Source organism: Ranitomeya imitator, chromosome 3 (assembly GCF_032444005.1).
Source record: "Ranitomeya imitator isolate aRanImi1 chromosome 3, aRanImi1.pri, whole genome shotgun sequence".
Lineage (NCBI taxonomy): Eukaryota > Metazoa > Chordata > Amphibia > Anura > Dendrobatidae > Ranitomeya > Ranitomeya imitator.
This window is the reverse complement of record NC_091284.1, coordinates 147277503-147290613: the sequence shown is the minus strand read 5'-3', so window position 1 is coordinate 147290613 and position 13111 is coordinate 147277503. Positions and strand designations below refer to the sequence as shown.

The following is a 13111-nucleotide window of genomic DNA, read 5'->3' as shown; positions in this document are numbered from 1 at the left end:
TATATATATATAGATAGATATATATATATACATATATATACATATATATGTATATATATATATATATATATGTATATATATATATATATATATATATATATATATATATACATATATACAGTACAGACCAAAGGTTTGGACACACCTTCTCATTTAAAGATTTTTCTGTATTTTCATGACTATGAAAATTGTACATTCACACTGAAGGCATCAAAACTATGAATTAACACATGTGGAATTACATACTTAACAAAAAAAGTGTGAAACACCTAAAATTATGTCTTATATTCCAGGTTCTTCAAAGTAGCCACCTTTTGTTTTGAAGACTGCTTTGCACACTCTTGGCATTCTCTTGAAGAGCTTCAAGAGGAAGTCACCAGGATTGGTCTTCCAACAATCTTGAAAGAGTTCACAGAGATGCTTAGGACTTGTTGGCACTTTTGCCTTCACTCTGCAGTCCAGCTCACCCCAAACCATCTCGATTGGGTTCAGGTCCGGTGACTGTGGAGGCCAGTTCATCTGGTGTAGAACCCTCTCCTACTTAGTCAAATAGCCCTTACACAGCCTTTAGGTGTGTTTGGGGTCATTGTCCTGTTGAAAATAAATGATGGTCCCACTATACAAAAACTCGATGGAATAGCATGCCACTGCAAGATGCTGTGGTAGCCATGCTGGTTCAGTATGCCTTCAATTTTGAATAAATCCCCAACAGTGTCACCAGCAAAACACCCCCACACCATTATACCTCCTCCTCCATGCTTCACGGTGGGAACCAGGCATGTAGAGTCCATCTGTTCACCTTTTCAGTGTCGCACAAACACACGGTGGTTGGAACCAAAGATTTCAAATTTGGACTCATCAGACCAAAACACAGATTTTCACTGGTCTAATGTTCATTCCTTGTGTTGTCTAGCCCAATCAAGTTTCTTTTGCTTGTTGCCTGTCCTTAGTAGTGGTTTCCTAGCAGCTATTTTACCATGAAGGCCTGTTGCACAAAGTCTCCTCCTAACAGTTGTTGTAGAGATGTGTCTGCTGCTAGAACCCTGTGTGGCATTGACCTGAGCTGCTGTTAACCTGCGACTTCTGAGGCTTGTGACTCGGATACATTTATCCTCAGAAGCAGAGGTGACTCTTAGTTTTCCTTTCATTGGGCAGTCCTCATTTGAGCCAGTTTTTTGTAGCACTTGATGGTTTTTGCCACTGCACTTGGGGACACTTTTAAAGTTTTCCTAATTTTTCAGACTGACTGACCTTCATTTCTCAAAGTAATGATGGCCACTTGTTTTTCTTTACTTAGCTGTTTTTTTCTTCTTGCAGAGGCATGCTATTCCATCCGGTTTGCGTTTAGTTTGACCATCATTTATTTTTCAACAGGACAATGACCCCAAGCACACCCCCAGGGTGTGTAAGGGCTATTTGACCAAGAAGGAGAGTGATGGGGTGCTGCACCAGATGACCTGGCCTCCACAGTCACAAGACCTGAACCAAATCGAGATGGTTTGGGGTGAGCTGGACCACAGAGGGAAGGCAAAAGGGCCAACAAGTGCTTAGCGTCTCTGGGAACTCCTTCAAGATTGTTGGAAGCCCATTCCCGGTGACTACCTCTTGAAGCTCATCATGTTAGGGCAAGTTAGGTTAGGCTATGGGTTGAACTAGATGGACTTAAAGTCTTCCTTCAACCTTAATAACTATGTAACTATGTAACTATAAGAGAATGCCAAGAGTGTGCAAAGCAGTCATCAAAGCAAAAGGTGGCTACTTTGAAGAACCTAGAATATAAGACATAATTTCAGTTGTTTCACACTTTTTAATTAAGTATATAATCCCACATGTGTTAATTCATAGTTTTGATGCCTTCAGTGTGAATGTACAATTTTCATAGTCATGAAAATACAGAAAAATCTTTAAATAAGAAGGTGTGTCCAAACTTTTGGTCTGTACTGTATATCACAAGTAAAATTGTACAAAAAATATAAACATAAAACAATGATGTCTATCAGAATATGATAACCAAAAAAAGTCATATTATAAATTTGAGTATTACATTAATACTATTGACCTGCAGAATAAAATCAACACGTCAATTATGTAGCATGGTGATTTCTGGAAAAAAAAACTGTTCCAGAGTTAATGTTTTTTGCTTATCTTTCACATAGCTCTGTCTACTGAAAAATACAAAAGTTATTGGTATCAGAATCTGATGACAAAAACATAATTTTTAAACTGTAATTATTCTTGAAAAATAAGAAAGCCAATCAAAAAATCTGCACATTTGGTACCCTTGTAGTCATATTCACAGGCAAAATATAGATAACATTATTTAACAAAAACTACTTATTTAAAAAAAACCTGATAAAACAGAAAACTTTAATTTTTTTTAAAACTTGCTGTGTTCATTTTCCTCCAAATATGAACCTGAGAAGCCAGAGTGGCCAGTGTGAAAATTGCTAGATTACATATGTTTTTTAATACAAATCCTAATCTGAAAAGAAAATTGCCAGCATGTTTTAAACAATAAATTATACACACGCACATCTGATTTAATAGATCATATTTTGGTGGTACAACAATAGTGGTTCAACACTGTAAATAAAATAATACAAAAAACTATTGCAGAATTGCCATATTTTTATATTCATTTACAGAAAAAGTTGATAATTTAGCTTTGTTAAGTTACATTTACATTAGTAAGAAGCTAAAAATTATTGTAATGAGAAGGGGTTTATTGCAAATTGAGACAGAATAAGTTTAATTGGGATGAGTTAAGGTGAATCATTTCTCTGACGTATTTAAATATTTTGTTTAATGAAAAAAATGTGGACTTTCTGTATTGCTTATACTCAGGACACAATTAATTATTTGCATTTTTAAGGCACTGTCCTTTTTTGTCTTCCTGTATTAGTTGCTATGTTGTGTGTAAAATTCTTTACGAGATATATTAGTTCTCATGCTTCGCACTGACGAGGGCCAACAACCCGAAACACCGTGTCTGCGAATTGAGATACTAATTTGGCTTTTATCCTAAGTCATATTGCACGACTCGTTAAAGAGTTGATTGTGACTTGTAGGATCGCTACTTCCAACAGGTGGCGCTATAGAGTTTAAGTCCTCTTTTTTTCAGAAGAGGCAATTTGCATATTTACGAGATATATAAATTTGGTAGCACATTTTGCAAAGTGGAGCAAAAATGCTGGCATACTCAAAAACACATCAAGGGAGGACTGGAATGGAGATGTTTAAAATTTTGCAATTTATTTAAAAAGGTGTAATTAATTAATTAGGTCAAAACATCAGGAATAACTAAACTCCACCAACAGAGTGGGAAAAAAACAGATAAGCTCATAAAAAATAGACTTCAAGAGAGGTGCAAATTGAATAATAAATTGGGAGCAAAAAGAAAAGAAAAGCACAGAATCCACAAAACTATACAAAAGACAAGCTGAAAGACAATAATAGATCAGGGCCTTAGTGCTTCATTTAATTTGTGGAACCCTGATTTTGGTTAGTTGTGTACACTTGCCCAAATATATCTACTATATATTGAGAGAGGTAAACTATTGAGTTAGAAGCCTAAAATGATTTGTTGCATGGAGATGGGACCTGTTGGTGCCACCACGTAGAGAAATTTACTAACGACAAGTAATTTTGAGAACCAAGACTTTTGTAACTTATAACAAACAAGAATACTTAAAATGTGATTTTTCATCAATAGCCAGACTATTATTTTAAGTAAAGAGGGTATGAACCAATTCACAGGACATATTCTGTGGTCAACGGAAGTCCAGTAAAATTCCTTCTGCCTGCAAGCATCCAGATCTTTTGTTTTGATTAGCAGCCTGGACAGGACATTTCATTCTACAACTAAGATGTCATTCCAGAGCCATTATTCAAAACTGGAGCAAGGGATGTCTTTAAAAAGAGCTGGTTAAAAAGACTCTTGTTTGGCGGCCACACTGATGTGGCAGCTGGACTGATCTTGAAAATTGATTTTCGCCATCTCACTTTTAGGCTGACATTACACAACCATCGAGACTCTCATAAAAGAGAATCAGGGTGATTATGCTAATGTCTTCAAAACAAACTCTATCAGAGTATGAGCCAAGTATTATCTGAGTGTGATCCGATCTGAGATGAGAGAATGGTATCACAAGAGTGGAGTAGGTGGAGAGCGTAATTTCTTCATCTTCTCCATTCTCTGCAGTAATCGGACTGCACTAAGACATAATTCAAATGCATTCTGATGTTTCACAAATATTTGCATTGGTGCTCATGATCCGATTATCACACAGCATGCTGCGATTCTTTGTCATGCTGAATCGGCATGAGAAAAGAAGCAATGGTCTGCAATGTCCCACTGTATAACATAAAACATCGGATAGCACTCGGTCATGTTAAACACCCATCTGAGCTAGCCCTCAAAGGGAATGAGTCACCACATTTGACCTATCTAAACTATTAACATGGGCATACAGGTTATAGACTGGGCATACAGAGCCTGGAAGAGTGCATTTCCATAAAGTGATAAAAGATGATTTATCAAAAACAAGGCATCTGATATGATTCATACAAGTAGGACTTTTCCAGCAGTCTATAACATGTATGCCCATATTAATAGTTTAGATAGTTCAAATGTGGTGTTAGATTCTCTGTTCAGTGAATGTATATGACAAAGTTTTATGTTTTGCTAGTGATATCCTTTCACTGTCTGTGATAACTCTTGAAAAATAATGTAACATAATATGGTTAAGTCACAACCAAATATTTATACAGGATCACATTATTTAGGAAGTATTCATTTTTCTCACGTTCTAAAAAAATCCTTTTTTGTATATTACCTGATATCGCTCTCTCTGACTCTCTTCTCATCCAAATCTTCAATAAATTTTTCTCCTTTCATCCAGTAAATTAATGGGCTGACATCACCACTGTAGCCAAAGAAGGCTTTGCAGGTTAAATTAGCCGAGCTGCCTGTTGGAGAGAAACAAAAGGAGAATAAACATATAAATTGCTTCCTTTACCTAATCTTAAAGAATTCTAGAAAGCAGACATTGATCATGGTAATAAATTAGATAAATGAACAGTAGCACGTTCCAAGTTGTTGCTTTTACCCTCTGTTCTGAGCTTTCCACTTTCTCCAGCATTCACTAAATGGAAGATTAAAGACTTCTTTCCATGACAATAAATAACATTTCCTTATATCCCCATTGAAGAATACATTTCTGTTGCCTTTAAATTCTATCAAGTCACTAAAATGTTTGAATGTTAATACAAGATAATGCAAAGATGTTCTATTTAGAAAGCTTCTCAAAGTAAAAGAAGAATATATAGTTTCTAGCTAATATCGGAGCATGTATGTAATGGTACCACTCTTCGCATACATGTAATTGATATATTGGAGTTTGCTGTGTCTGTCGCAGTCTATGAGTTAGAACCTCACCAGTAATTGAACAGATTAGACCATGGCATTGTAACCCATTGATTTAAGTTTTCTACAAGCAATGATAATGGCAGTTCAGTTTAAATCAATGTTTCTGTAAAGCAATGAAAAGACGTTTTTGTTTGGAATAGCCTCTTCAGGCTTAGAATGTACATGGGTTAAAGCAAAGCAAATGTTCTACTTCTCTCAACCTTTTTTTGCACAGGTTCCTTATAGATTACACAAAACCGTAGAGACTCTATGATTGTCTAATATGCAGTGTAAGAGATTGGATGATAATAATGTATTTATTTATTTATTTATTTTTTTATATCTAGAATTGAGCAGTTTGCGATTTCATGGTCCGGCATCCAGCCTACTTTCCATGGCAGCTGGTCTTCACTTCTACAACTGAGATCCTTGGCTCGGCATCCCATGTGCATCTGATGCCTACTAGTTTACTCAACATCGTGATATTGAGTAAGGCCTAGTCACTAGGCTTCATGCGATATCAAGATGTGTGTCACGTCTCATCATCATCATCATCATCATCATCATCATCATCATCATCATCATCATTATATTATTGGGCCTATTAAGCTTAATACATATCCAGGATTTCAGGCAAAGAGGTGAAGAGACAGACTGCACAAAACTCTGGACTGGATCCCAGACCAGGGCAGAAATAATCTAATCAATCATCTGTACTTACAACATTATATCTTGGCAGGATTCTGGAGGGTTTTTTAAAGAAAGAGCATAATTTAAATATAGTTATCTTTTTCTGTTCTTTTCCTGTCTATTTTGTGCTTGTAATACATAATCTTTATTTTATATTTATTATTTATGTTAGAAATTCTTCTACATGTTCTTTTATATATTCTTTCAGACCTAAATTTAAAATTGATCGTTACCAGTGAATATCACCATTTTTATTAAGCCAGCTAAGATAATACATTGATCATAATCAAAATCCATCTACCCAACAACCCTCTCTCTTCCAACCTTTTACATGGTCAGGGAGATGACATGGAAAAGAAAAAGGAGAGAGGAAGAAAGAAGGAAAAAATAGTGATGTGAATTTATTAACTTTTGTTTTTATTTTTCTACCCTGAGAAATCCCAAAGACTAGTGATGAGCGAGAATACGCATTGCTCGGGTTTCTCCGAGTGCGCTCGGGTGGTCTCCAAGTATTTGGGTGCGCTCGCAGATTTAGTTTTTGTTGACACAGCTGCATGATTTGCGATGGCTAGACAGCTTGAATACATGTGGGGATTTCCTAGCAACCAGGCAGCCCCCGCATGTACTCAGGCTGGGTAGCAAATCTTACAGCTGCATAAACAGAAAGTAAATCTCCGAGCAGTCACAAATATTCGGAGACCGTGCGTGCTCGGGAAAACTCGAGCAACGAGTATACTCGCTCATCACTACCAAAGACCCATTACAGAGTCAAGTTTCTTTCTATATCGGTCATCCTTCTATACAGTTTTTTTTTTTAAACAATCTTTTTAATCAAGTTCAGCCAACGGCACAAGATTTAAACATCTATCTGTGTGCTATTATGAAACTTATAAGAAAGTCATATTAGTTAAGATGTTTATTTTCACCCAAAACATAAGTGTCCCAACAGACCAACTAATATATTAAGTGTGAGTCTAGTCTTTAACCTATTCCCAATATTGCCAATTTCTGTTTTTTTTTTCGTTTTCAGCTTTTTTTCCTCCCCTTCTTCCAAGTAATAACATTTTGACATTTTATGTCCACATAGACAATTTTTTTGCAAAAGGAGTTTTGAATGACCCCATTCATTTTACCACATAGTGTAGTGGAAAATGGAAAAATATCTCAAGTGTTGGGAAATTGTGAAATAATCACAGTGATTATTTTAATTTTATATATATATATATATATATATATATATATATATTTTTTTTTTTTTTTTTTTTTATGGCGTATATTGTGTGCTAAAAAAAACAGGTAATACGATTGTCCTCAGTATGATTATGGTGATACTAAACGTGACCTGTTTGTTTCTTTATTGGTGAAAAAAATCAGAAATATGACCTGTAATGCTTTTATTTTTGGACGATAGACCTTAGGGATGTGTTATTTTTTGTAGGGCAAAACAACATTTTTATTTATATCATTTTGGGATAGATATAACATTTTGCTAATTTATTAGGCTACATACCAACAATGAGCTTTTAATAAGTTGTTGACGCTGAAAAATTTCTGTCTCATTTCTGCACCTATGATTTTAATTTTGTTATTTGCATTTTTTAATGCATTTCTGTGCATTGTTTAACATGTGTTTTTAGCGTGTTTTAGAAACTGCATTTTTTGTCTCTTTTCTGTGTTGGGGTTTAAAAAAGAGATGCTTTGAGTTGGGTGTCCAGTTCCCGCCTCTGCACAGGGGGAATCTCGAACCATCTCTGCTGCGGTCTCCCATATTTCTCCAGCCGCAGCGGAGTCTGCTCAGTGGAGACGTCGGTCCCAGCATCTTGCTCAGTCTCACTCTGTGCATAGGGTTACTGCTGCTTTTCCTGCTTCTGCCATTGAAGCCAGTGCTGGACAGCGGCGAGCAGACACTTTTGGGACTAAGTCCTGCTTTTCCCCTTCTGAGCATGCCCAGGGCAAGATCTCCTGTTGGAGATCGAGGGTCACATGCTGAGATACTGCAGCAGATCCCATTGATCCTCCAGGAAGGTCCTGAAGGTGCTCAACTTCTGTGGCAGCCTACCATTGGTCCTTCTGGGAAGGTCATGTACATGCTGCAGCTATATAAGGTTCGCATGACTGCACGGCCATGCGCTAGTGTACAATTGTAATCGTGTGTGTGTTGATGAGTGCAAGTCGTTCCTTAAAAAACCCATCCCTTGTGTATGACTGTTTGCGTAAGGTGTATGGCTGCAATCTAGCGCCCGGCTGAACTCACAGCATTAACACACGTAACAGCACCTACTGCTGTGACCGCCAGTACAGCGCCACACGCCATTAGAGCGCTTCTTTAGCCCAAGTCTGGGTGGTTAGTGGCGTCCGCCAGTACGGCACAGTTCGCACTCTCGTGCTATTTAATTATTAGTTTTGTTACGTGCGGTACCGCGGCCCTGTGATGCAACAGGGTTCGCTTCCTTCACACAGGGTGAAGTTAACCCATGTGTGTATTCACATTGTACCGCCATATAGTCTGTCATTACTTGGCAGCAGGTTCCATCTCTGCACGGTGGACCCCGGGCTGCAAACCCACCTTATTCTATCTTATTGTTTGGTGCGTTCCACTAGCCCTAACACTTTGTTTTTGATACTTCCTGGTGTTTGCCTTTGTGAAAACTTTGACATACTTAGGTGTAAGTGGGCAAGTGTATGGGGAAAATCTGCACAGAAAACTCTACGCACCAGCAAGAAAAATTAACATATTGTGGATTTGAAACACACACCGCAGGACAGTTTATGCAAAGTAAAAAAAAGCACAGTGGGCATGAGATTTCTATAAATCCCATCCACATTTCTGGAACTGTTATATGCTGCGCTTTTGATGCAGCAGAAATATGCAGTGTCAAAACGCACCAAAAGCTCATTGTAGGAACAAAGCTTACAGCATTTTTTGCAGCAATGCAGTGACCAAGAAAACACAACTTTAGCATTTTTCATTTTTTGCTGTTAATGAAGTTAACAGATCAATTTAATTATTTTTAATATTTTGCTATGTTTGATTTTTACATATTTCACAAAACCACAAACAGTATGTGCATTTTTTATTTTTGTATGATCCTCATTTTTAAAATGGGAAAGGGGGATTGTTTGAAACTTTTTTCTTCATATTTAAAAAAAAATGTATTTGCATTTCTTTGAATGTGCTAGTCCCTTAGAGAACTTTATCCTGTGAACGTCTGATTGTTTGTATTATATAAAGAAATATCACAGTATTCACAGTCTCCTTTGAAGCCTGTCCACAGGTTGGGTTTCAAGGGAGCTCCATAAAGATAGGTCTTCAAGATAACTCAGGCCATCATAGCAACCCATCGACAATTTCATCACGTGAACACCAAAGGATGCTGACACACTGCTAATACCACTGTTAGAGTTTGACAGCGGCATTTAACTGCTTAAAGGGAACCTGTCACATCAAATAGGCGGGATATTAAAATGAGTTTTTACCGGCCCGCGCACTATGTCCCGAACATATTTCTCTGTGTTTCCTGGACATAGTGCGCATGCGCATATACAGTAATACTTTTCGGCTTTGCCTGCAGTTGGGCAAAGCATACTGTGCGTGTGCCACCGAAGATTGCACTACACATGTGCCAACTATGGCGCACACATACTCTAATTCACTAAAATATTGTGGAAAACAGGGACGGACAGTGTGAATGAATGAAGAGGAAACGCCACCCATCGGACCGGTGAAAACTCATTTTAATATCCCGCCAATTTGAGGTGACAGGTTACCTTTAACAGTCATGGTTGGAGCGCTGCTCCACTCACAACTGTTAGATGCAGGTCCTAGCCACAACACACAGCCATCACATGCTTTGAACAAAAAGAAAAAAAAAAGGCATGAACCGCACCTCCAAAAATCATGAGTTGATCTAAAGCCGCTAGGCAAAAATTTATATAACTGAATATGAGGTTTTCAGTTTAATATTCTGATCAGACTGTATGAAGCCCACTGCCGCGTCACGTCAAACCTCGTAGTGGGTCATACCACCCTAACGGAGTGGAGACATGCGGCAACCATCGCCACAGCGGCAGTGCACCAGCAAGGCAGACGGCCTGTTGCCCTACAGCACCCATGCTGCGAGACTGAGCCCCATGACTCCAAACCGCGCCGCCCCACCAGCACAAAGCCACAGCAACAATGGCCGCCACACAGCACCAGCACCAAAATGAAAGCCATCACGTGCTGGATATAGGGTGAGCACCCCCAGTGAGCCTGTACACAAGCTGCCGACTTGTGCCATAAATGCACAATGAATGTTAGTAAAGGGGTTAATCTAGTTTCAATAACAGAAAAATGCATCATCCAATAGACAAGGTTTTTTTTGCAATGCCACTTTATTCCCTTGTACAGTGTCATCCAGAAAAATTAGTCAATTTTTTTCTCACTTGTCATCTTTGTGCAATCCGTATGCAAACTGCTTTTTTTTTAAAAAAAAGGGGCAACAAATAATAATTTACAAAGCCATTTACAGCTTTCTATGTTACAGAATTGCAATATATCTCTAAAAATTGTATGTTATACAGTGGCCATAGACTTGTATGTCCTTTTTTCTGAATATTATGCAGTCATAGCAGCTCACACCAATTCACACTTCTATTCTCAAGCGTGCAAAGCAGAAACATGTTATCAATGCAATTTTTTCATTCTATAGTTTTTTTATTTTTTATATTTCTTTCTTTTTCCTTTTTCCTGGACTTATTAATCCAACCTTTTTTTAAACAGCTGCTCTAAATTCAAAACAGTTGTTTTTTTTTTGTTTTTTTTACAGTAATAGGCATAATTAATAAGAAGAAAATGACAGGACAGTAGCTTAGCATCTGAAGAATTAAATCTGAAGTACTCAAGCTGAGTAAAAAAAAAAGATATCACTGATTCAAGCACCATAGCATATTTACTATCCTGTTAAATATTTAATTATCTTTGCTCCAGAAAATCCAAACAGTTAACACATTATTCTATATGAAAGATGATATGATTGATAACCATCATGTGCATTTACATGTTTTAAAGGGAACCTGTCACCCCGTTTTTTCATGAAGAGCTAAAAATAGCGTTAAATAGGGGCAGAGCTGGGCTTTACATTAGTGTATTTTGGAGTCTTTATTCCCCACCTATGCTGCCGAAACACCTTTGTAAAGTCACCGTTTTGGGCTGTCACTCACGCTGGTCAGGTCATATGGGCGTGGTGACAGCGCTGTTTCTCCCCCAGATCTCCGTTGGTGGTATAGTGGTGTGCGCATGTCCAAGTGGCGAATCCACTGCGCAGCTTCAAGGAAAATAGCGTGATCTGCGCTATTCAGGCGTTTATCGTGGGCGCGGCTATCTTTGTGAGGCCGCACGCGCGCAGATGGTTCTTCTCGGCTTCCCGGGGCTTCAGGAAAATGGCCGCGGGATGCCGCGCGTGCGCAGATGTCGATCTCGACGGCCATTTTCCTGTAGCCGAGTTCGCATCTCAGATGCAGGAAAATGGCCGCCACAATCTCCATCTGTGCACACGCGGCATCCCGTGGCCATTTTCCTGAAGCCCCGGGAAGCAGAGAAGAACCATCTGCGCACGCGCGGCCTCACAAAGATGGCCACGCCCACCAATAAATGCCTGAATAGCGCAGATCGCGCTATTTTCCTTGAAGCTGCACAGTGGATTCGCGACTTGGACATGTGCACACCACTACGCCACCAACGGAGATCTGGGAGAGAAACAGCGCTGTCACCACGCCCATATGACCTGACCAGCGTGAGTGACAGTCCAAAATGGTGACTTTACAAAGGTATTTCAGCAGCATAGGTGGGGAATAAAGGCTCCAAAATACACTAATGTAAAGCCCAGCTCTGCCCCTATTTAACGCTATTTTTAGCTCTTCTTGAAAAAACGGGGTGACAGGTTCCCTTTAAGAGATAAAATGAAGTATCATAGTCATAATTTGATTTATGATTTTCCATAATGAGATGATGTTTGCATAAGCTATTAAGAGGGTCTGACTCTTTAATAAGTTAACTGAATACATTGTAGATATTAGTAACAATGCTAATTTACCATTTAGACTGAACTCTCTCAATTATTGTAGTTAAGCATTTTTGTGATCACTGTTTGGCCATAAATGATTAAATTTATATCCATAAATAATTATTACTTTTAGAGAAATGCAATTTATAGTGATGACTTTTAAGAGTGAAGGAAACAAAGTCATTAGTGATAACAGTAAACGCTAAACACTACACATGCATAAATAAAACCTTTAAATAATTAGTTGGTTCTTGGGATCAAGTTTTTGTAAAATAATTCAAATAAGTATTAAAAGGTGTCTAAGTTCATAAATAGAGATGAGCAAACCCAAAGTTAAAAGTTTGGCATTCGTACCAGACAGAAAGTGTCTGGGGTTAAAAGCCAAACATGGACTTTCCCCAGAAGTCCATTGTAATGTTTGAAGCTTAGGGAATGTACGAGTGAGAGAGATATTTTTTTTCTTAATCAGACCCAAAGTTTGGGTTTCCATTCTTTTCAATGGCATTCGGGTTCTGGTTCAAGTTCTAGTACAGGAATGGAAATTTTGAACAAAGTTCGGGTAGGGTAGCAGAACCAAGCTTCCACAGGTCCGCTCATCGCTATTCATAAATCTAAAGATCCTATACATTTAAAATAAAGTTGGTTGAACTCATTCATGGATTACATTTATCAGCCCAGTTCTCTGAAAATCTATGGTACTGCCAAAGTATCTGGCAGTAGCTTTTTCACACTACCTATTGAAAGCACATGAATGTTTCGGTCAACTAAATTACACATATCGTATGTGATAGGAAATTTGGAAAGATAGTTGTAGTTTGAAGATTGCAGTTGTTTCATGTGTGGGTACCTTTTGGGCCAGCTTATGTTTTACAGGCTTAAAGGGGAAGCTTTCAAATTGATAGCTATTGACAATCGTATTTCTTGTGGGTGACTAGTGAATATAAAGTCATGTGATAGGTGGATGACAGAT

The 13111-nt window shown here is 38.1% G+C and overlaps 1 protein-coding gene across 1 annotated transcript in view; it reads right to left on the bottom strand.

Annotated features, from left to right (window-relative positions):
* IL1RAPL1 (interleukin 1 receptor accessory protein like 1) overlaps positions 1 to 13111 on the bottom strand; it is a 2437811-nt gene that overhangs the window by 173784 nt on the left and 2250916 nt on the right. The window contains exon 7 of the mRNA XM_069761543.1: positions 4836 to 4968. Coding sequence (XP_069617644.1) covers positions 4836 to 4968 — 133 coding nt within the window. The remainder of the gene's footprint in view (positions 1 to 4835; positions 4969 to 13111) is intronic.